The sequence below is a fragment of the Erythrolamprus reginae genome, chromosome 1 (genome assembly GCF_031021105.1).
Source record: "Erythrolamprus reginae isolate rEryReg1 chromosome 1, rEryReg1.hap1, whole genome shotgun sequence".
Taxonomy (NCBI): Eukaryota; Metazoa; Chordata; class Lepidosauria; order Squamata; family Dipsadidae; genus Erythrolamprus; species Erythrolamprus reginae.
The window spans coordinates 48,883,330-48,908,916 of NC_091950.1; the positions used below are offsets into that span (position 1 = coordinate 48,883,330).

The following is a 25,587-nucleotide window of genomic DNA, read 5'->3' on the forward strand; positions in this document are numbered from 1 at the left end:
TTGTGAGTTTTGGTTAAAATCCAATTGTTAATCCACCTTCAGAATTTAGAAAGTAATCATTTGAATGTAAGGGTCATAATGATTTTTTTTCAACATAGTTGCTTGCAGATAAATAAAGAACAATTCTACAACATGCATAACATATAGACACTTGTGTCTGTTTGTGTGTACATGTGTATATATTGAACTTTTTCTTTCTGTTCAAGCTTTTTACCCTATTATAAACCTGAGAACCATAATATGGGATCTGGGGATACCAACTCATTTACAAGCCTTTTTTATTGATGTTGGTTATGACCTATAAAGCCCTACATGGCATCAGACCAGAATACCTCCGGGACCGCCTGCTGCCACACGAATCCCAGCAACCGATTAGGTCCCACAGAGTTGGCCTTCTCCGGGTCCCGTCGACGAAAGAATGCCGTCTGGTGGGAACCAGGGGAAGAGCTTTCTCTGTGGCGGCCCTGGCCCTCTGGAATCAGCTCCCCCCGGAGATTAGGACTGCCCCCCCCTCCTTGCCTTTCGCAAACTTTTGAAAACTCATCTAGGGCGCCAGGCATGGAGGAATTGATATATCCTTAGCTGCCTTTGATTTTATGGATGGTGTGTTTGGGCTGTATGACTGTTTTTAATAGGGGGGTTTTAAAGACTGTTTTAACATTGGATTTGTATATGATGTTTTATTGTTGTGAGCCGCTCCGAGTCCTCGGAGAGGAACAGCATACAATTCTAATAAATAATAATAATAAATTATTATTATTATTATTATTATTATTATTATTATTATTATTATTTGCCCTGCCAGATTCCTTGGCCTGCCTAAAATGGTTTCCAGAATAAAAGAAAATTTATTTATTAGATTTGTATTTATTTATTAGATTTGTATGCCGCCCCTCTCCGCAGACTCGGGGCGGCTCGCAACAGTGATAAAAACAGTATACAATGACAAATCTAATATTAAAAGTCTATAATAATAAATCTAACATTAAAAGTCTAAAAACCCCATTGTTTAAAAATCATACATACAACATACCATACATAAAACTACATAGGCAAGGGGAGATATCTCAGTTCCCCCATGCCTGACAGCAGAGGTGGGTTTTAAGGAGTTTACAAAAGGCAAGGAGGGTGGGGGCAATCCTAATCTCAAGGGGGAGCTGGTTGCAGAGAGTTGGGGCTATCACAGAGAAGGCTCTTCCCCTGGGTCCCGCCAGCCGACATTGTTTCGTCGACGGGACCTGGAGAAGGCCAACTCTGTGGGACCTAACCGGCTGCTTGGAATGCTGTAAACGTAGTGCCAATCTTAAGTAGTATCTTTATTTGCTACTGCAGATTAAATATAAGCCCTCATTAAAATAAAAATGAGATGTAACTAATGCCCAGTAATTCGTTAGAATTAGCAATAAGAACTGTTTAGAATGATAAAGTAGAGAGGATGCCAGGCAAGGTTTCGATAAAACCATGCTTTGCAAATGGCTATATTTTTTCCCTCCACCCAACAGTAACCATATTTACAAAAGTTTCCATAACATATTTTAAAAATTCCTAAATTATTTGTTGTTCAGAAAGATTGCCCCCTTCCCCCACCATTTTTCCATGGTGGAATTATGACAGAAAGCCAAAGGGAAGATTTTATGTCTTATGTTCCCTCCCCTTCTTTCACATTTTTGTTAGCTTAAAAGCTTGAATATAAAGAAACTTTTGATTAAATGTCTGATGGCAAGAAGATTAATTTAAGCTAGAGATGACTGAGGGGTGGGGGGGGCCTTCATTGCTTAAATGAATTTCCTGTTTCTTCCTGTAAAGTTTGTACCATGTATTAGTCTGTGATTATTTCCTTCCTCTTCCTTGTGGAAAATATTCCATGAGAATTCTCATTAGTTCAATGAGAATTCAAAGAGTGATAAAATATGATTTTGCCGGTATATATTGCAGCTGGGAAGAATTGTGATCCAATTTTAAATGTTCATCTCAACAGAGAGAAATGTAGAATTGTTTCTCTATCCTCTGTGAAAAGAAACTTCCCTCTTCATAGATTCAAATAGGTTAGAACGGCAGCTTGAAGATGCAGTGACCTTGCGACAGGAACATGAAGATTCCTCCCACAAGTTAAAAAGCCTTGAAAAACAATGCAGGATACTAAGGCAGGAGAAGGAAGATCTTCATAAGGTATTGATTGTAGAAAATGAGATATATGTTGCTTAGGAAATAGAGGCATAAAACAGTTGGTTTGGCCAGCTGGGCAATATATACTGCGGAAAAAAATAAAGGGAACACTCAAATAACACATCCTAGATCTGAATGAATGAAATATTCTCATTGAACATGTTTGTTCTGTACAAAGTTGACTGTGTACAACAGCATGTGAAATTGATTGTCAATCAGTGTTGCTTCCTAAGTGGACAGTTTGATTTCACAGAAGTTTGATTTACTTGGAGTTATATTGTGTTGTTTAAGTGTTCCCTTTATTTTTTTTGAGCAGTTTAGTTTAAGGATGGTTATTAGTAAAATATGTTACTTGTCATATTCATATTGTGTGTTTTTTCTCCAGAACATTCAGCATAACAGAAATTCTATAATATAGACGTGCAAGTACTTTTTTTAGGATTACACAAGCCAGCAATTTTCATGGCTGATTAGACAATAATCAGAATCTAGGATTTACTAACCCAGACTTCTTTAGCTGCTCAGTTATATTTTACTTAAAAATAACCCAAATACTATTGAGATTCAAGGTTTATTTAAAAGTATATAAGCAAAAAAAAACAAAAACAAAACTAGATTAAATTTTTCACTAAAACACTGTATCCTGCAATTGCTAACAAGACATTTTATGATGTAATGTCATAGCCATAAATCTAGTTTCTTACCCACAAACAATCGATACCACATTTGATTAACTTTCTCTTACTTCCTATACTGCTTTCCTCCATGCATCAAAGTCAATTGTGGATTAAACTGAATTATATCCTGTGTATATATTTTTGCATAAGGAAAACCTAAACTACATAAGTAATATAGTAGTATACAAAATGTTTTGAATTTAAAATTTTATTCCGGCCTAATCATAACTCTGTCACTTCAAGCTCAGAACATTTCTACTAATACCAGAATAAGTGTCTAAATGCTTTTTGTGAAGGGAAACAGCCTATTTCAATTTTGAAATGGGATGTCTGAGTTTCAGAATGGGATGTTTTGGGCTCAAAATATTTGGTACACCACTAATTGTAGTGTTTGAATGCAATACCATTTGAGAATTCCAGGGCTATAGGCTGGACACGGAAGTAAAAAAAACATCATATGAAGGAAGTTGAGAAGCTTCTTCCTTAACCAAGCTAAAAAAACCCTCCACAGATGCAATCACAGAATCACTTGTTGTTGGGAGTTACAAAAGGTTACCTATGCTTGGGTTAGAGCAGGGGTGTCAAACTTGCAGCACAAGGGCCAAATGCATCACGTGTTGCTCACCCCCACCCCTATTTTAGCAAATGGGGAAAAAGTGATATGACGCTGCAAGTTTGACACACCTGCGTTAGAGGAAGGCCAAAAGTCTAATTAAAAAGTCATTAAGGTATTCCCTGTCTTTAATACCAGTGAGAAATTGCTATTCCTGGGTAATCTCTAAAGAATAGATGATCAACAAGAGTAAAGATTTTACTTATTTCTTATCCCATGGCTCCTTTTGCCAGGAATTGCAGCAGAACTTTTCAAATTATATTCTTTTTCTGCTTCTGGGAAGGAAAGGATCTGCAAAATGCAAGTGGAGAGCAAAAGCAGCAACCACAGTAGAATAATTATATATATATATATGTTTTCGTAGATTTTTACATGTACAGGAATAACAGTCTTGGAATATTCGAGTTTCTTCCCGTGTAGGATTCAGATATTTCTGGCGATGTTTCGACGAGGTCCCACTCGTCATCTTCAGTCTGGTGCTTCTGTGTTCACCCTAGATCAAAGACAGAAGCACCCACCTGAAGATGACGAGTGGGACCTCGTCGAAACATTACCAGAAATATCTGAATCCTACACAGGAAGAAACCCGAATATGCCAAAACCATCATATATATATGTGCTTGTGTATATATATATATATATATAATACACACACACACATATATGTGTGTGTGTGTGTGTGTGTTTTCGTAGATTTTCATGGGTATAGGTATGAAAGTCTTGGCATATTCGGGTTTCTTCCCATGTAAGTTTCAGAGATTTCTGGCGACGTTTCGATGAGGTCCCACTTGTCATCTTCAGGCTGGTGCTTCTGTCCTTAACATCGGTGTAAGGACAGAAGCACCAGCCAGATGATGCTAGGTACAGTGTATAAATGTGATGAGTGAAAGATAGAAGAAGAAAAGGAAATAGATTTTAAAAGTAAGAAAAGAAGGGGGGAAATAGAAATTAAAAATAAAGATATAGTATTGGGCATATCAAACTGGTGAATATAATAAGAGCCAATATTATGAAATATTCTTAAGACATTGAGGATAGGAGGGAGATGCAAAGCCATTCTCTCAAAGTTGCCAGGATATAATTGTAGCATGATTCTGTACACTTTGCTAAGTACTAATTGACATTAACCAAATGTACCTTAAAATGTATAGCTTTTAAATTGATTTGGCCTTTTCCTTTCATCAGCAACTCCTTGAGGCGTCTGAAAGATTAAAGATACAGTCGAAAGAATTAAGGGATGCTCATCAACAAAGAAAGCTAGCAATGCAGGAGTTCTCAGAACTGAATGAGAGGATGGCAGACTTGCGTTCTTACAAGCAGAAACTCACCCGACAGCTCCGTGACAAAGAGGAAGAAGTGGAAATGAGCATGCAGAAGGCAGACACCATGAGACAAGAAATGCGTAAATTGGAAAAAGCACGGAAAGAGGTAGCTCATGAGGGTGTTTGAGTATCATGGATTATAGAGGATATACTCGTAGTAAATTAAATTAAACCCAACTGTTTAATTTTTGTGTCTGTGTGAAATTCTTAACAACGCTTCTAATTTGGAAGGTAATATAGAAAAAAAAATGTGAAGTATTTATTGAATGGTTACAGTCTATTATAATGTTTACATTGATAGCAATTTTCTGGATTACGGTTTTATTTACTGCACCTCACCTCTCTGTAATAAGGCACTTTTGTTGTTAGAATTTTTATGTAATCATGATACCATTTTTTACATTCTTTGTACTAATATTTTCTACATATCAAACAGTTTATTTTAAAAACGTAACAGAATCTTCCTCTTATTTGAAGTGTACATTTGCTGTAAAAATAATCTAATCTGTATTCAATTAAATTATTAAAATGTGGTAGTAAGCACTGCAATGAAAATAAAGTAAGGGAAAATGTTTTTTAAGTTTCAGAAATAAATTATGAGGATATCTTATTGTATGCTTATAGTGGCCCGTTTTTACACTCTTTTTTCCTTTTCCTGTAAGTCAGAGGTCCCCAAATTTGGGAATTTGGCATACAATAAATAAATAAAATAAATAAATAAATAAATTTGCTGACTAGATAATTCTGGGAGTTGAAGTCCACAAGTCTTAAAGTTTCCAGGTTGGACCTCTGCTTACCTCTGCTGTAAGTCTTGCTGTTTTTAAAATGGGCTTTAGCTTATTTTTTTAGTACTTCAAGAATTTTGTACAACTGCTAATTCCTCTTAATGTTGTAGAATTAATAATGGCTAAGCTTAAGTTGGTTCTATAATTAGACTTATTTTTCTTTTTATAGCTAGAAGCACAACTTGATGATACACTAACAGAAGTATCAAAAGAGCGAAAACTTAGAGAATGTAGTGAAAAAGCAGCTAAACAGTTGGAAAATGAACTGGAAACACTAAAGGTGACAATATGACATGAATTATTAAACCATCATAAGGCTTATTTTATTTGGGAAGATCATGTGTATGTTTATGTTTAATGTACTCCATTTTACAGTTGCAAACTATCCATATTCTAGAATTTATCTTGTCAGGAAGCTCAATACAATTGCTATTAATTTAATATTCATATTGAAACGTCTAAAATCACATGGACATCATATGAATTTCATTTATAGTCAGTTGCAGACATTCCATAAAAATATTGGGTTAGATGGTATGCTCCCAGTCTCATGGTAGAAATTGTTTTTATCGTTATTTGACATGTTACCTACATTTTATTTATTGTTTTAATTTCAATTCACTATATGATTCCAGGCATCTTAACAAAAAGTTAGCAACAGCAGCATTTAAAATTGGTCCACACAGCCTTGTGGCACAGATACAGCCTGGTTTTCATGTACTTCAAAAAGCGGTTGGGACTGTCCAGTTATTTTGGAAAATACTCTTCCATAGAGGGTAGATATTTCCTGACAGTGAGAACAGTTAATCAATGGAACAACTTGCTTTCAGACGTTGTAGGTACTCCATCACTGGAGGGTTTCAAGAGGAGACAGGATAGCCATTTGCCCAGAATGGTATAGGTTGTCCTGCCATGGACAGGGTTTGGATTAGAAGACTTCCAACCCAATTGTTCTATATTCTGTGGTGACAGAGAAAATATAACTCCTAAGTCCCATAAAATGAGCTGCTTAATAGACAGAATCCAGAGCACACCAATTCTACTAGATCATAACACAGGCAATTGGAGCACAGGTAGCCTAAAGAATAGCTCTGTCTCATGATGGGACAGGTGATCACCATAATTATAGGTGATCACCATAATTATAAATATATCCAGAGGTACACATGTGATTGATGGCTGATCCACACATGAACCTTCTTAAGGCAGTGTATTTTGGAGTATCTAAGTAGTTTTCAAGAACATGCCCATATGAAAGGCATTGCAGAAATCCAGAGAAGAGGTGACCATAATTTGAGCAACTGTGAGTAAGTTCTCTTGATTCTTGAATGGATGTAACTGGCACACAAGAAGAATTAATCAAATTATCTCCTTAATTGGCTGCTATGTGTTCTTTGAGCAGCAGCCAAGAGGCGAGTAGGCACCTCTTGGCTGCTGCTATTAGTTCTATTTAGGATAGTGCAACTTTGGAAGGAAGGGGGATTTTTGACACCCACAGAGAGAGTCCGCAACTTGGGCATCCCCCTTGACCCACAGCTGACATTGGACCATCATCTCTCAGCTGTGGCGAGGGGGGTGTTTGCCCAAGTTCGCCTGGTGCACCAGCTGTGGCCCTATCTGGACAGGGAGTCTCTACTCACAGTCACTCATGCCCTTATCACCGTGAGGTTTGACTACTGCAATGCGCTCTACATGGAGCTACCTCTGAAGAGCTTTCAGAAACTACAAATTGTGCAGAATGCAGCCATACGGGCAGTCTCCCAAGGTATGCCCATGTTTCTTCAGCACTCCGCAGACTGTATTGGCTTCCAATTGGTTTCTGGATGCGATTCAAAGTGTTAGTTATGACTATAAAGCCCTACATGGCATCGGACCAGATTACTTACGGGACTGCTTTTTGCCACATGAATCCCAGCGTCCGGTTAGGTCTCACAGAGTCAGCCTTCTCCAGGTCCCATCAACTAGACAATGTCGCTTGGCAGGGCCTAGGGGAAGAGCCTTCTCTGGGGGGGCGGCCCTCTGGAACCACCACCCCTCCCGAGATTCGTACTGTCCCCACACTCCTCGCTTTCTGCAAGAATCTGAAAACCTATTTATGCCACCAGGCTTGGGGTCACTAGATCCTAGCCTCTGGCCAATGAATGTGTGGTAAGTTTGTGGTTTGAATCGTTTTTTAGATTAGTTATTAATTGGATCAGGTATGTTATTGTATATTGTTTTTATTGATATGTTGTGAGCCGCCCCGAGTCCATGGAGAGGGGTGACGTACAGGTCCAATAAATAAATCAATAAATAAAATCCATAGCCCTGGAACTTGCTAGTTCCTTGTCATCAAGCCACCTGACAATCTTTACAGTATTCCTTGGTTAGCCTAGAGTTGAAATGTATAGCTAGGTATCATCAGTGTACTGATGATACATAATAGGTGTAAGGAGAGAATCAAACCTTGAGGCAACCAACTATGGCCTTGGGCTAGATTTCTCTCCCAACGTCAACTGGAACCAAACTTGGAAGAAGAAAGAGAACTATTACAATAATCTCGTCTTCACTGTGCAAGTATAGTAGAATCTCATGAGAGATGATATCAAAGTCTATCCTCTACTTTATTGCTATCTCAATGCTGTACTCAAGCCTGCAATTTTATTTCTAAGGGGTCCAAATAATCCAGTTTTTTCTGAAGCTGCAAGCCAATAACTTTTTCTTCCCCAAATGGAGGAAGGTAGAGATAGTTGAGAATTATGCAGTAATGTTGAATCCAAGAGTGATTTCTTGAAATTAGGATAGATGGATTAGTGTCTCAAGTTCAAGTAAAAACTCCTTTTTCACACAAAGATGAATATAGCATCATTTGGACCTAACCATGCATTGGAGGACATGGATCTACATAGGTGGCCATGCTTATGGCCCCAAGGACACAATATGTCAAAAGTTACCATGTAGTTTATGGGATTTCCTTAAAATTTATTTATTTATTATTTATTTATTGGAATTTGTCAAAAAACAAAAGTGAGAACAAGAATAAGAATAAAAGTGCAATGTCAGGGATGATAGGCACATTAGTGCACTTATGCATGCCCTCTCTACTGACTACTTAAGTATGAAGTCAGAGTTTTCTCACCTTGGAAAGAGTAAACAACAGATCTTTTACAAATTATCTACCATTCTTATGGTTTAGAACTCTTGGAATTCCAATTTCTTGTTACTTCCAAGAGCTAACAGATATGTTTGAAGCATCCCGATTTGTCTCATGGTTCAATCATATATTTACTTTTGATATTAGAGAGATAAACTTTTACATCCTCCCCCTTTTAAAAACAATTTTTGTTCTTTTGCAGGTAAAGCAGGGCGGACGTGGTGCAGGAATAGCCATGCAGGAGCATCAGCAGGAGCTAGCTAAGCATAATTCGGAGCTTCAGAATAAAATTTCATTTTATGAAGAAGAGCTGGTCAGGCGAGAAGCTTCCCATGTTTTGGAAGTAAAAAGTGTGAAAAAGGAGGCACATGATTTAGAAAGCCATCAGCTTGCACTTCAAAAAGAAATCATGATATTAAAAGATAAATTGGATAAGGCAAAAAGAGAGAAGTAAGTATTGTGTACAGTTGTGTTTTGAAAGTTTATTTTTTTTAAAAAATTGTTGAAAAAGTGTCTGAAACTCAAAAGTAAACTAGAAAAAAGGTGTTAGCAATCATTGAATGGCATTTATGGGATATTATTTCAATTCTAGGCACAGTGAGATGGAAGAAGCTGTGGGAACTCTAAAAGATAAATATGAACGAGAGAGAACAATGTTGTTTGAAGATAACAAGAAATTAGCGACTGAAAATGAAAAAGTAATTGAGATTAAGCAGAAATATTTCTTAAATCTCAAGTAGTATGTAAATTCAGATTTTTTCCAATTTTCCTCCCCCCCAAAAATCAGAAATGGTAGAAATATTTCTGAACATTGTGTATGTGTGTATGTCCCCCTATATCTTTTATCTATACCAAGTAGGTCTATACCAAATGTAGGTCTATACCAAATGTAAAGGAATCCCTATAGATTTTACCATGACATTGCTATAGGGGGAGGTGATCATTACCATTTCAAGGTCATTGAGCCAGCACTGTCCAAAGACATTTTCATATACCAAGTAGAACTTTTTTTACTTTAAAAAAAAATCACTTATGTATGCACTTTGTCTGGTATAGGGCTTTCACTGTTTGGTACACAATCTGGCATATTGCAGGCAGTTTGTGCTTAGCTTGTACAGGCTGTATGTTTCATTAAATTACACTTATGAAAACTACTAATTAATACATTCTGTTGTCACAGCTTTGTTCCTTTGTCGACAAATTGACATCTCAAAACAGACAGTTAGAGGATGAGCTTCAGGATTTGGCAGGAAAGAAAGAATCTGTGGCCCACTGGGAAGCTCAGATTGCAGAAATCATTCAGTGGTATGTACTGTTTGGGGATCCAGTAAAAAAATGAACAAACCACTTGGGGCCTTCTCAACAGAAGTAAAATTTGAAGATAATTGAAATGCATCATTTTGTGAATGTGATCAACTTCATAAAGTACAAATAACAGCAAACGTTAATAGGTTAGAATATTGTCTTTTTTCTCATTGTTAAAGCAATTTATCAATTCCACATTGACTAATTTCTCTACAATGAGAGCAACTAAACCTTAGTGTTAATTATTGCCTAAATAGCAACAGAAAAATTTTCACAATGGCTCTCCTTCATTTTTCTTTTTCACTAGTTTTATACTAAAAAATCTGAGAGCTCCGGTACCAGATAAATAAGATGAAATGGTGTTGAACCTTCAAATATTTTCTTAAATTATGTGATGATGTAGCCAAAATGGTAAAGAAATTTGTTTTACCTTTGCAATAGAGCTTCATTATTCCCTGCACTATAATATTCTTCATAAATTTAATAGTCAGCCTCAATGGGAAAAATATAACATTTTTCACTGACCCCAACGTGGAGAATTTGTTTAAGTGCAGTAAAATCTTATTATATTTCTTCTCTTTAATATTTTCATAAATACCTCAAAGCAGCAAATATATCTAACATTCCTATCTCTCTTCTACCCCGCCCTGTTTAGTGCAGGATTACAAATTTATTTATAATGCCCTTTTACCAAAGGGCATAACAGCAGGCCATATACAGTTTATGAGACAGACAATAATACTTATTAGGTTAACAAATATCCCCTCCCTCCCCACATCCTGCAATGTACAATTAATAAAACCTAATAATAATAATAATAATAATAATAATAATAATAATAATAATAATTTATTAGACTCGTATGCCACCCCTCTCCGAAGACTCGGAGAAATACAATTGATGAAGACAAAAGCAATTGATAAAAACAGACTGTTTTAAAATTAAAATAGTTAACAATCACAAGCCCAGGATATAGAATGTTGCACCCTACCCATGGCCAGGGAGATAGTCCTGCTTAAAAATTCTGCTTATTATTTCCTCTTGATTGAAAGATAAGGTTCTAAAGCAGTGATGGCGAACGTATGACACACGTGTCAGCACTGACACGCGTAGCCATTTTCGGTGACACGCAGCAGGAGAAACCGGGAGCTTTAGGGAGTGGCCAAGATGCAAATCTCCCCGCTTTCTAATTTCCCACCGACTGCAAGCAGGTACAGCAAGCGCAATTATTATTATTTTTCCTCTCCCCTTAATTTTATTTTGCACTAATTTAAAAAAAATTGCGCCGGTTGCCATTTTAATTTCACTCTCAGAGCTATTTACCCGGGGGTCCTACTTTGCTTACATTAAACTGCTCATCCCGTAAACAAATATCACTCCGCCAGGAAATCTACTCCAACCTCCCCTCCCCTCCTTCGCTTCTTTCCCTCCACAAGCAGCGTGCGGTGTCCCCTCCCCTTGGGTCGATCGCATCAGGGAGGGCGGAATAACTTAATTGCCATTTCCTCTTATAGCTGCTACAGGAGACGGTGCTAAGGTAAACCCTTACCGGTTTAAACGTAAAGGATGAGGGGTTATTAATTTGTAATTTAAAAAATCATGCCGGGATCGCAAAAAAGAGAGTCCGAAGAAAGAACTGCGTGGACGTCGCACCGTTTGCTTCCTCCTTTGGCAGCTCATAACTAGATTTTTACAACCCCCGCCCCCCTTGATAAGCTTTTTCTTGAATCTGACCAGTTTGGGGGGTCGCCTCCCCCCCCCGCCCAGGAAAGAGTTGCAGCAGGAAAGCAGCGCATTTGAAAAGCGCGCTGCTTTCCCGTAAAGCCGGCTTTCCTGGCTGGCACAGGGCTTTCCCGGGCAGCTGGCTTGATCCTTGTGCCGGTCAGCAAAGCCGTCTGCCCGCCGGAGATGTGGAGGGAAAGAAGGGAAAGAGAGGGAGGGAAAGAGGAGAGGAAAGAAGGAGGGAGGGAGGGAAGGAAGGGAGAGAAAAGTGAACGAGAGGGAGAGAGAAAGGGAGGAAGAGGAAGGAAGTAAGAGATAAATATAAAGGGAGAGAGGGAGAAAGAGAGGGAGAGGGAGGGGAAGGAAGGAAAAGAGAGAGAGAAAGAGAAAAAAGTGGAAGGAAGAAAGAAGGAAAGAAAGGAAGGGAGAGAAAAGTGAACGAGAGGGAGAGAGAAAGGGAGAAAGAGAGGAAGGAAGAGAAAAGTGAACGAGAGGGAGAGAGAAAGGGAGAAAGAGAGGAAGGAAGAGATAAATATAAAGGGAGAGAGGGAGAAAGAGAGGGAGGGGAAGAGGGGAAGGAAGGAAAAGAGAGAGAGAAAGAGAAAAAGTGGAAGAGAGAAGGAAAGAAAGGAAGGGAGAGAGAGAGAGAGAGCAAGAAAGAAAGAGTGAGAGAGGAGAGAGGAAGGAAGAGAGTGAGAGTGAGAGTGTTTTTTTCTCAAGGTGACACACCACCCGAGTTATGCTCGGTTTTTTGGCGAATTTTGACACACCAAGCTCAAAAGGTTGCCCATCACTGTTCTAAAGCATGATATTCATGGAGGAAATTTTCTTTGAGCTCCTAAGCTAGCCTACATGGTAAAAATAATCCTGACTTGTCTGTCTCAGATTCCTGAACATTGTGGTTGAAGTTTAAGTAATGTTTGGATTTTGTCTTGATTCATTTTAATGTTATGAAAGAACTGAAAGGGCCTTCCTTTGAAAGCCTGACTGGGCAGGGGGGGAAAAGAGATTTGAAGGGGTCATATTTCAAAAGTCACATTTTAAATGAGACTTCCTCACCCTGAAAACAGGAGGAAAGGAATTTCAAAAATGATCTTGGAATTTGTTCTATTCCTAACCAACAGTATGGTGAAATATAAATGTTTCCACTACAGAGGAAACATAGTATAAATGAATTAAAGTTGAAAAGGGATAAAAGAGCCCCGGTGGCACAATGATGAGAATGCAATATTACAGGATAATTCTGCTGACTGTGCTAGCAGTTAAATTCACACTGGCTCAAGTTTGACTCAGTCTTCCATCTTCCCGAGGGCATAAAAGGAGGATCCAGATTTTTTGGGGGAACAATATGCTGATTCTGTAAACTGCGTAGAGAGTGTTGTAAAGCACTGTAGTATACAAGTCTAAGTGGAATATAAGTGTTATGACCCGCCAGCAGCCTGTGCAGCTGGTAGCAGATCCCTCCCAAGAAGAGGCTGATGTGGTGAGGCACCAGCAGCCTATGCATCTGGCACCCAAGCCGGACAGTGAGGAGACGGGCAAGGACTCAGTGCCAGAGGCAGAGGTTCAGTCAGGGCCCTCAATACCTCACATTAGTGGCAAGAAAGAAGAGAAGCCTCTTCTTAATGCATGGGCACGCAGAGCTGCCAAAAGGCAGGAATGGTTCCTCAGGAGGAGGTCTCCTCGGGAGTTAGGCTTGGGTTAATTGGCCACTCCCCTAGCCTACATCATCATCATCATCATCATCATCATCATCATATAAATAATATATTAGATTTGTATGCCTCCCCTCTCCGAAGAGTCGGGGCGGCTCACAACAATAGTGGACAATATGTGACAAATCCAATAATTAAAAACTCTGTCTAAAAAACCCTTATCATTAAAAAAAATAACCACACAACCCAATCATACCATACATAAATCTTATTAGCAAGGGAATATATCAGTTACCCCAAGCCTGGCGATATAGGTGGGTTTTCAGAGACTTATGAAAGACGAGGAGGGTGGGGGCCAGTTCTAATCTCCGGGGGGAAGTTGATTCTAGAGGGCCGGGGCCGCCACAGAGAAGGCTCTTTCCCTGGGTCCCGCCAGACAACATTGTTCTGTCAACGGGACCCGGAGAAGGCAAACTCTGTGGGACCTGATCAGTCACTGGGATTCGTGCGGCAGAAGATGGTCCTGAAGGTATTCTGGTCCGATGCCATGTAGGGCTTTATAGGTCATTACCAACACTTTGAATTGTGACCAGAAACTAATTGGCAACCAGTGCAGGCCGTGGAGAGTTAACGAGACAAGGACATATCTAGGAAAGCCCATGATTGCTCTCGTGGCCGCATTCTGCACGATCTGGAGTTTCCGAACACTCTTCAGAGGTAGCCCCATGTAGAGAGTGTTACAGTAGGGATGAAGACAACAGCAAGAGCTCTGCAGAAAACAACATTTGTTCTTTCAGGTGCCTCTGTGGTCTAAAAACGTCTGCTCAGCTTATCTATTTTGGCTTTTTGCTTTTGGACTACTTCTAGGCATTTTGCCAATCCTTGTAAACTTCTTGAGATATTCAAGACTAATTGCTTAGACTTACTTTATGACTTTATGGACTTATGCTAGCTGTTAATGCTGTTTAATTAATCACTGTTTTTTTAAAGAAAAGACTGCTTTAACTCGTGTTTGTGTTTGTCAACTAATAAGCAAGATTATTATTAGTCGTTAATTGAGAAAACCGGTTTGAACAAACTGTGTGTGTGCTACATTCTTTCTGGTGTGTAGTTGGGGCAAAACAATAAGTCTAAGTGCCATTGGTATGTTGATCCCAAACAACAAAACTATAAATATAGAAAGACCCACAGAATTGATAAAAATTGTTTAATCATAGGTAGAAAAAAGTGTCTCTGCTAGTTTCAAAGCTATGATATCTTTTCATTCAAGACCATATTTTGATAGTTTGAAAAGTTGTTTTACTAATGTTTTACTGTGACTGAATACATATGAAACATTTTCACTGCATATGTAAAGTTATGTTTCTGATATGCTTTACACACTAGGGTGAGTGATGAAAAAGATGCACGTGGCTATCTTCAGGCACTAGCTTCTAAGATGACAGAAGAACTTGAATCTTTGAAAAGTTCTAGCCTGGGTTCAAGAACGCTGGTGAGCATAGAAATGTACATGATTAAATAAGGGGAAATTCTATGATCTATGTGTTCACATTTTAGCCTATGCTTTCCACAAATGAATTATGCATTGAATGAAGGATTTATATTTTATCTATTAAAAATTATCTGCTGGTGAGTTCTAATTGAATGAGATCTGTATTCTGTTTTTATGAGAGATGGGAAAAAAACCCATTCACCTGCTATCTCACTATATTTTAAATTTTTTATTATACCTCATTTTAGTAACCTTATTTTCCAGATCAGAAGCACTTGACCAATTTGGATTTTTATGCATTTTTTTTTTTTTACTATTTCTACTTCCTTTTTGAGCAAGTTACTCCCTCAATATGAATCCTTTTATATTTTCCAACATCCCTGGTTCATTGTTCTAAATCAAGCCTGAAACTAATCACATTTGATTTAATCCTTTAATCCTTAAGAATTAAATAGCTATTTAAAGAAGGTTGTAGTACTTTTATGGGCAGCTTTTATTGCCTTTCATTTCGTTTTTGTTTTAAATACTACCTATTTTGAAATCCATTTGGGAAGAATGAATAGATAATAACATTTGGAGGAAGAATAGACAATAATAACGTATTATTTGACACTACAAGAAAAGCAGGAATTGGAGATGATATACAATCCAAAGAAAAAGAATATTGATTTGGCAATGTTTCATAGGGCAGGAGGTGGTTTCATCAGATGTTCCCTTTGCTCTTTTCCACCTCCTTTCAATATATGGGGAAATAAAATGTTTTACCTGTTACACACCAAGGAAAAAGTGGTACTCCTGAGACCTGCATGTTTAACAGAGGTCCCTAATGCAACATCCTGGTTAAGTGTTGCTGGCATTGCTCTCTTTTCCCCCCCAGATTGCATTTATGTGTATCTTATAAGAATGTAAATTTATCTAAAATCAATAAGAACTTATTGAGAAATGTTGGTAGCCCTTGACTTATGACCACAGTTGAGCCCAATATTTCTGTTGTTAAGTGAGATATTTGTTAAGTGAGTTTTGCCCATTTTGTGACCTTTCTTACTACAGTTGTTAAGTGAATCACTGAAGTTGATAAGTTAGTAACCTGCTTATTAAGTGATCCTGGCTTCCCCATTGACTTTGCTTGTCAGAAGGTTGCAAAAAGTGATCACGTGAGGGTGGGGATGCCTCAAAGGTTGTGACTGTGAGAAATGGTCATAAGTCACTTTTTTCAGTGCCGTTGTAACTTTGAACTGTCACTAAATGAATGAGGAGTACTTGTAAAAACTTATTCTGATATTTTTTTCCCAATTATATAGGATTTTTTTCAAATCAAACATGCACTCGTTAATAGTACAAGTGAAATTTTTGAATAGCGTTAATATTTAAAATGTTATTAATGTTTTAAATGTTTTAAATAATGTAGCAGAAATAACAATTGCTTGATGTAACAGGATCCACTTTGGAAAGTGAGACGTAGTCAGAAGCTGGATATGTCAGCAAGGCTGGAATTACAGTCTGCTCTTGATGCTGAAATACGTGCCAAGCAGCTAGTCCAAGAAGAATTAAGGAAAGTGAAAGATGCCAACCTATCTTTTGAAAGGTAAATTTTGAAGGGGCAGGGTCCTATGTAATGGTGTATTTTAACATATATTAAAGGTTTTTTTTATCTGATCCCTTCTAGCATTTGTTTCTTTCTGATGGTACTCAGCAACTGGTATTTAATTTAATTGGCATAACTGCCTATAGTATTGGAAGCAGTATATCACACTCATGAATTATAACCATGAGTAACATTTACCTCTATTATAGAAATGAAAAAGATTTTAGGAGGGTTAGAAGAGCCACTCGAAAAAGAACAGAGGCATTAAATATGTGGTGGTTAACGTATGTTTCATATGTCGCTGTATTTCTATTTTGTCATTTAGTAAACTAAAGGAATCTGAAGCAAGAAATCAGGAACTCTTGGAAGAAGTTGAAAGTTTTAAAAAGAAACTGGAGGAAAAATACCGATCAGATGCAGGTGAAAATTTATTCAACATATGATTGCAGAATGATTACTCTTGTTGGATTATTTATTTATGTGTGTATTTATTTTTTAGGTCTTAAACTTTCAGATTTCCAAGTTTCCATTTTTGAGTACTTCAATACCTCTCCTCTTACGCATGATCTAACTTTCAGAGTGAGTATTAAAATATGATTACAAACATTTGCCAAAGATAACACAGAAATGCATGTTGAATTGCAGTACAGAGTCTATACATAAAGATATTGATCTTCTATAAACTTTCTAAACATGTTTCAGAATATATTATCTTATTCCTACCAAAGCTACCATCACTTGCACCTTTCTTAACTTGTAACAGTGGCAAGTGCGGTGGTGCTACTGATGTTAGATTATTATTTTATTGTGTGTTTTTATGTTTTGGTTTGCTGCATTGTTTATATATTACTTATTTTTATGTAACTTGAATTATGGGAAACAAATAAAGGAAAAAAATGAAGACAGGATTTAAACTTCTGTGTTAGGCTGAAATATTTCCTATTCTATAACTTCCACTTTTTAAAATTAATAAATAAGTATTTATTCTCAGTAATCTTTTCTTCAGTTGTTACCTTAATTATTCCATATCCTTTGTCAAATCACATTCCTCACTAAAAAGAAAATTCACTTGTATTTTCTGGCATTCTTTACCCTTTATTCTCTCACAACATGGGCAAACAGACTTCTTTTTATACCATCCCTTTCCATTGAGAAAACAGATGAAGTATTGTTAAAATAGTAAAGAGAAAAAGATTTAGAGCAATGAGATCTACACTTATACTACAAGTATACAAACAGTAGAACAAGATCAAACTAGAGTCTTGGACTTTAAGAGAACTCATTTCAGTAAACTTAGAGAGAGCTTGAGAAGGATTCTATGGATGAGAATCCTCAAGGAGAAAACAACTCAAGAAGCTTGAGAAATTTTGAAAAGTGAGAATATAAAAGCCTAATATAGTACCAGAAAAATAATAGGTCCCGAAACAAACCAGCATGGCTACATAAAGAACTCTGTGACGAATTGAAAGACAGAAAGGACAAATATAAAAAGTGGAAAGAAAGGTAAATAACTATGGCAGAATACCAGCAAATAGCCCAAGCCTGTAAAGATGAAGTGAGGAAAGCTAGGGCTCACAATGAACAAAGGCTTGCAACAAAAATAAAAAGTAACAAAAAAAAAAGCTCCTTCCAATAAATTAAAAACAAGAAAAAAGTCAAGGAAAAGATTGGTCTATTGCAGGGAGAAGGTGACAAGCAACAGGGAGAAAGCAGAACTACTTAACTCGTTTTTTGCATCTCTCTTTACACAAAGGGGAAAAACAGTCCAATCTATCAAAAACAAGACACATATACAAGACACATATCAGGATCACAAGTTAAAATAGGGAAGAAAATGGTAATTGAACACCTGTCTACCCTAAACGAGTTCAAATCACCAGGACCAGATGGATGACACCCCAAAGTTCTGAAGGAACTGGCAGATGAGATCTCCAGATGCTGGAGGACCGGGGAACTGCCAGAGGACTGGAAAAGAGCTGATGTAGTTCACATCTTTAAAAAAGGGGGAAAAATAGATCCAGGAAACTTCACTTCTATCAGCCTGACCTCAATACAAGGGAAGATTCTGGAAAAAGATAATCAAGCAATGAATCAATGAGCACCTAGAAGCAAATAAAGTAATAACCAAAAGCCAACTTGGGTTTGTCAAAAACAGATCATGCCAGACCAACCGTATAGCATTCTTTGACAAAGTGACAAAATTAGTGGACCAGGGGAATGTTGTCGATGTGGTTTACTTGGAATTGCAGAAAATTCAAAATATTGAATCTTTAAATATTCAATATCTGTGGCCTAGGTAGAATAGATACCCAATGGATGTTGATGGGAACTTATTTTGTGTTGCATTTATTTTCTCATGGAATAGAGTCTCTTTGTACCTCTTTCTAACAGTTCCCTCTTTAGCTGCATGCTGTTCCCACCATAATGCACTGTTTTATTACATCTTGCCCGCTGATGCAACACTTCTTCAACTGACACAACTTACTCTCTATCAAGTATGGCTGTTCTATCCAAAGCTTAATTTCCTCAACCATAAAACTTGATGGATTTAGTTCTAGCCAAGTTAGAAATTCTCCCAGTTTCTTAAAAACCATTTTGAAGGGCTTCCAGTGTAACCAAGGAGAAAACCTTTGAAGATGTCCCATATCAATGAAATATCCTCATAACAACAACAGATTTGTGATGTTTTGATTCTCTCCTATATATACCAAGTAATCACTGCTTTCACTCTCACTTGGAAAAGCTCTTTAAATTTATTCAACTTGCTAATAAAATGAAAATTTTGGTAATCCTGTATCTGCTGATAGGTTTGACAGTTTTGGTTGGAGTATTTAACCTTGTTCTCTTCATGCTAATACTACATCACACAAGTCTACAGCCATCTCTTTTATTCAGTTTTCATTCCTGCCATAAAAATGATATTTGAAAGTATAGCAGTCGTTTTGTAATGTGTCAGTCTCCAATTTTCATTTGAATTATGATATTTTATTATCTTTCCTTTCCCCCAATCCATCAATTTCAATGGAAACATAAGGCAGCAGTGTCTCAGTGAGACATTCAATAAGGAACATAAGGGTGACAGGATTATTTGCAGTTTTTCTTCCAAAACTCCCCATACTGGATTGGTACCTGGGCTCAACTTTTCACCTTTCTTCAACATTATGGAAGGGAGTCTGCTCTCAGATTGCTGATACTTAGAAAAAATGATCTTTGATCACTTCATGATGATTGAACCCTTCACTGTGGAAAACATAATAAAGAAAAACCTGTAACTAAAGTTCTTCAACAGGCCATCTCTGAATTCAGATATCCTTCCTCATAGCTGCTCAGAGGAACTATTTTTTTTCATTTCCCTTTCTCCTCCAGTGATAATTTTGACAAAAAGCCAACTCGCAAATAAACTTCTTCTTTGTAAATCAAACTCTAGGAGTTTGTATTTAACATGAATTTGGAGAGTAGTTAACATGATTGATAATCACTTGATGTAGCTAGTTAATATCTGGCATTTTGTTTGCATTGAACTTTGTGTAAAATAAAGTGTATCAAATTATGGTATAGTATAGTATATCAAATAATGACATGCAATGTTCATATTCTATAACCCCCTAAATGCAAATATACAGATGCAATACTTTAGTTCTATATATATTAATGTACATATTTATTCATGTACAATTTGAAAACTCACATGTATTTTGTTTGACTTTGTCTATGTGTCAGATGAATTAACATAAACCATAGTTGTAGTGTTTCAAGTAGTTAGTCGATTATTTTATTCCTTTATAATACATTCTATCTTATGACAATAATGTGAAATACTGGTTAAAGTGTTGGATTGATGGATTCAGATTCGAGTTTATCTTCATCCATTACTGAATGATTTGGGTCATCCTCTTTCAGACCAACAGACAGCCCATGGGGTAGTTGTTTGAAGAAGAATGAAAGGAAAGATTACCCCTAGAAATCCCCAAATATGACAGAATATCAATCTTATAATAAACTGGATTTCTTATCCTTATCCACTTTTAGAGATGTCATTTATAACCATGTTTCCTTCCTCCCCTTCTTCCTCCTCCATTATTTTTGCACCTGCATTTTGATTTGTGTATTCCATGCCATTCAGACAGTACAGCTTTCAGATACACTTTAATAATAAAAACATAATTAACTAATGTTTTTATGTAGATTTTGGCATTTGGTTGGACTTTGTAATCAAGTGGAATATTGTCTCTTTAATCAGTTCAAAATAACTTCAGATGATTTGGGGAGGCTAACCAGTGAGGACTTTATTTTAGAAGGAAAAGTCAGTTCATGATCATTCTATCAGAATAATTACCATTGTGTTCTGGGGGCTTGTTTTAAGTAGGCAAGGAACTCTCTTGCCTTTTTTTATTCTGAACATATTCTTTAACCTCAGATAACCCTGATCTTCCTATATTCAGTGACTATTGATGCAAGAAGCTAATTTTCTTGATTGTGTTTCTGCAGACAAATTCTGTTAGTGAGCAGGAGGTACAAGGTACAAAGGCCGAGGTGGCACTGTCAACATCTGTTGCAACTGCAGAACAGCAACAGCAAGAAGTAAGCATCTACATCCAAATAAATAAATAATAAAAAATTCGGGGTATCCTAATAAATGCGTGTCTCAATCAGAGATCCCTAAGAAAACAGTTTTTTACCTTTTCATAGCATGTTTACTTGTAGGCTTGTGTCATGTTTATATGTACAAAGTTGGCGTGAACTTCATTTGTTTTGCTACTGTTTCCCTGGCTCTCATTGTCTCATTCAGCTGTGTATTTCTTGCTCTCTTGTTTGCTTATCTTCTGCTGCTTGCTAAAGTGCAGGTTTTCCTGTGAGTCTATCTTGATCTGCAGACTTGCTTCTAATAAATTAGGGGCAAGCCAGCACTTTTCAGTAGAGTCGCTTACTAAAATTTAGAAGTAGAGATTTGTCAAACGTTGCAAGACCAAATATATATGGGAGCCTGGAAAAATTAAATGTTATTCAGCTACAGTTTTTTGCAATTCAGGAACCAATTCGGCTTCAGAGGATGCCTGCTGCTCCTTCCCCCACCATTCAGTCCATTTCTCTAGCTGTACCAAAGGTAGGGGGCTTTAATGGTTTGTTTTAACAAAAAAAATGTGGGCAGAGAGTTAACATGTAAAGTATTAAGCCTCATGCATGATCCATTTGTCAGTTTGTTCGTGTCTGTATGTTAGCTATGTCTAAGCGAGATTTGGGGGGGGGGGTTATTTTAACCTGGATTAAGAATTAAAATGAATTCTGTATAGAATTTTATGGGAATATTTTGGGGTGTTCAGCTAATTTATACTGGAACAGATTCTGGATACTTTCTGTCCTTTCCTAGAAAATCCCTGCTGTACAAGTAGATCACAGATGCATTTTCTGTCTAAATCTTTGCCTGAGAGGTGGGTTTAAAAAAATCAGTAAAAAGCCATTCAAGTAGGCATTGGCTAGCATGATACTAAAGGATGCCAATGCAATATGACCATGCAACAATATGTGAAGGAAATATCAGAGAAGAACCCTCTTATTTTTCACAAAATCTAGAACTGCTGTAACATTAAAAAAAAGAATGGGTTTTTTGTGTTTTTTTGCAAATTGCCTATCTAGCAAGTTTGATCTGGCAAATTTCCACATTTTTCCCTTTTCCTTCTTTTTTTTTCCCTCCAATCAGACTGGAAATTTGCTGGCTTGGATTCCCCTACCCATTTTAAATAAGCCTGTTACCAAAGGGATTTGCCCTAGTTCACCAGCCCAATTAAAACTTTGAATTTGTTTATATTATTTTGTTCCATGGAGTAAGTGCAGTCAATATTCAATTGTTGTAGATAATAAGCAACTAGTTTTGCTATATAATATTAAGTGTGATAATAAAAAAGATATTGAGCTTCTGTAAAAGCTAATATAATAATGGTGGGCTGAACAAGCCTACAAGTCTATGGAGAGGGGCGGCATACAAATCAAATCAATAAACAAACAAACAAACAAATATTATTGCAGTTTCAGTACATGAGTGGATTTGATTGTAGGTTATAATTCTTAGCTGATTGTTGATTATAATTTAGGTGGTTGCACAGTGCATCTATTTTTTAAATATATATATATATTGCCCAAACTACTCTATACTGGACATGTATTTATTTTGAAAGAATGATTATATTGCTTTTGACAGTACAATCCAAATATAAATTAACCAATACAAAAACTATTTCAGCACAGTGCAAAAGCCAAGATAAAACAAAGCATAATCAATAGGGAAGCACATTAATCTGTCATAAAAGCAAAACAAAAGAACAGCACCTATTTGAAATCAATACATTCTTAACAGTTCATCAAAAACTGAGTGACATTAATCTCATTAAGTGCTGAAAATAATCACAGCAAATAGCTAAAGCATTATTCTGTTCAAGATAGTTTTTATATGGAGATGGAGAATCTAATACACTGTGTCAGCAGCGCACAAGGAGTAACTCCTACCGTGTTTCCCCGATAGTAAGGCAGTGTCTTACTTTCTTTTTACCCCCAAAAGCCCCCCTATGTCTTTCTTTCGGGGTATGTCTTATATTGGAAAAAAATTGAAAGGGTCGCGTTCCCGAAGGCTCAAAGTTGACTCAGCCTTCCATCCTTAATGAGGGTAAGTCAGAAAAGCACAGGGTCTGCAATGTTTGGGGTCCATCAGCTGATGAAAGGCACCGAAAAAAAGGAGGAAAGGAGCTAAAAAGAAGCAGCAGGATTGAAAGACCCGCATAATTTCCGAGCCGAGATAAATGAATGATGAAACCTGGGCTGCCGGGCCGCCCGCCTGGAACGCCAGCAATGCCGCCGGGCCGATTGCCGAGCGGGGACGGGGTGCGGGAGGAGGCAGCGCTGCACCAGACCCCTCAGGCCGCTCCGCCCGGGATGGGGCTCCTCCGGAGGGGCGCACGGGGGCTCGGGAGGAGCCCCATCCCGGGCGGAGCAGCCTGAGGGGTCCGGTGCAGCGCTGCCTCCTCCCGCGCCCCGTCCCCGCTCGGCAATCGGCCCAGCGGCATTGCTGGCGTTCCAGGCGGGCCGCCCAGCATAAGCAGCAGTTTCGTGCCTCTCTTGCCGAGTGAGGACGGGGCGCGGGAGGAGGCAGCGCTGCACCGGACCCCTCAGACTGCTCCGCCCGGGATGGGGCTTCTCCCGAGCCCTCGTGCGCCCCTCCGGATGAGCCCCATCCCGGGCGGAGCGGCCTGAGGGGTCTGGTGCAGCGCTGCCTCCTCCCGCGCCCCGTCCCCGCTTGGCAATCGGCCCGGCGGCATTGCTGGCGTTCCAGGCGGGCCGCCCGGCATAAGCAGCAGTTTCGTGCCTCTCTTGCCGAGCGAGGACGGGGCGCGGGAGGAGGCAGCGCTGCACCGGACCCCTCAGACTGCTCCGCCCGGGATGGGGCTCCTCCCGAGCCCTCGTACGCCCCTCCGGAGGAGCCCCATCCCGGGCGGAGCGGCCTGAGGGGTCTGGTGCAGCGCTGCCTCCTCCCGCGCCCCATCCCCACTTGGCAATCGGCCCGACGGCATTGCTGGCGTTCCAGGCGGGCCGCCCGGCATAAGCAGCGGTTTCGTGCCTCTCTTGCCGAGCGAGGACGGGGCGCGGGAGGAAGCAGTTCCGCACCGGACCCCTCAGGCTGCTCCGCCCAGGATGGGGCTCCTCCGGAGGGGCGCACGGGGGCTCGGGAAGAGCCCCATCCCGGGTGGAGCAGCCTGAGGGGTGCGGTGCAGCGCTGCCTCCTCCCGCGCCCCGTCCCCACTCGGCAATCGGCCCGGCGGCAATACCCCCCGTGTTTCCCCGAAAGTAAGACATATGTCTTACTTTCGGGGTATGGCTTATATTAGCCGACCCCCCTGAAACCCCCCATATGTCTTACAATCGGGGGGGTCTTACTATCGGGGAAACACGGTAGCTAAGATCCATTCCACATAAGAGTTTACATTGAATTAACCCCAGCCGTCCACTTGATATGGAATTGATATGGAAGCTGGTACACGGTCTCATTAATAATTTATCAGAGGTGTCAATTTTTATGTTGCTTTTTTATGTGAACTTTTTTTCAGCCTAAAGCTCATCAACTAAGTATCAAATCCTTTTCAAGCCCAACTCAATGCAGCCACTGTACATCTCTCATGGTGGGATTGATTAGACAGGGTTATGCTTGTGATGGTAAGTTGGTTAAATCTCTTAAACATTTGGTCATCTTAATGGTCTAATTGTCATTTGGAAAGAAAACAAAACTGTTTAAAATTTTGTTGTGGTAAGCATCTATTTATAACTGTAGTATTGAATTTATTTATTATTTATTTATTCGACTTCTATGCCACCCAATCCCGAAGGACTCAGGGCGGCTTACAATAACAGTATAAATACAATAAATAGATACAGAACAGTAAAAGAAGTCAAACATTATTTAAGGCTAAAACATTTTTAAAAGTTATTATAAGAAATGGTGGTCATACTCATATACATACACACCATTCATACAATTGGCCATCGAAGATATAAATTTATGGACTCCCAGGGTTGCCTGCAAAGCCAGGTCTTCGTGGCCTTGTGAAGTCTATCTGTATTTTTGAAATTAAATGGACTTCTGATAACATTCAGAGGCAAAGAGATGCGTAAATCTGAGAAATGCAAAATAGTGGCGCATGCTTTTTAAATTATTATTATAAAAATAGAAATAAAATTCTAGCTCAACAAATCTTGAATAACTTCAGACTTCAGTAACCATTCCCAGAAGTGAAAATATTGGTGTGTGTTTTATTATTTTATATGTAGATTGTATACATATTTATTACAGACCTTTATTTTATAAGGGAAAAAAAGGGAGCCTTGCCAAACTAGGTTCCTTAAAAAAAAATCTAATGGGTCTTTTAAATAATTGCTCCGAATAAAACAGTTGTTCAAAATAATTAAGTATGTGTAATTTCAAGAAAAAATAAAATGCCATAATTTTAAAACCTCAGGTATTTTATACTTTAAAATATAATGTTATTGAAGCATGATTATGGCTTAATGAAGCTCCTGCTATTATATGTTCATTACTTTTTCATATGAAAAAAAATGAATATCATGTTTGCCATTTTAAACTGGTCGTTC

At 38.3% G+C, this 25,587-nt stretch overlaps 1 protein-coding gene across 5 annotated transcripts in view; it reads left to right on the top strand.

Annotated features, from left to right (window-relative positions):
• Positions 1 to 25,587, top strand: part of CDC42BPB (CDC42 binding protein kinase beta) — a 115,336-nt gene that overhangs the window by 61,580 nt on the left and 28,169 nt on the right. For 3 of the 5 annotated variants that reach the window (XM_070751794.1, XM_070751767.1, XM_070751787.1), the window contains 13 exons: positions 2,036 to 2,169; positions 4,642 to 4,884; positions 5,733 to 5,843; positions 8,899 to 9,146; positions 9,289 to 9,394; positions 9,877 to 10,001; positions 14,765 to 14,870; positions 16,307 to 16,455; positions 16,781 to 16,875; positions 16,955 to 17,034; positions 20,944 to 21,036; positions 21,470 to 21,559; positions 24,549 to 24,654. In XM_070751794.1, the coding sequence (XP_070607895.1) occupies positions 2,036 to 2,169; positions 4,642 to 4,884; positions 5,733 to 5,843; positions 8,899 to 9,146; positions 9,289 to 9,394; positions 9,877 to 10,001; positions 14,765 to 14,870; positions 16,307 to 16,455; positions 16,781 to 16,875; positions 16,955 to 17,034; positions 20,944 to 21,036; positions 21,470 to 21,559; positions 24,549 to 24,654 (1,686 nt within the window). The remainder of the gene's footprint in view (positions 1 to 2,035; positions 2,170 to 4,641; positions 4,885 to 5,732; positions 5,844 to 8,898; positions 9,147 to 9,288; positions 9,395 to 9,876; positions 10,002 to 14,764; positions 14,871 to 16,306; positions 16,456 to 16,780; positions 16,876 to 16,954; positions 17,035 to 20,943; positions 21,037 to 21,469; positions 21,560 to 24,548; positions 24,655 to 25,587) is intronic. The other 2 variants (XM_070751774.1, XM_070751780.1) reach the window with 2 other exon arrangements.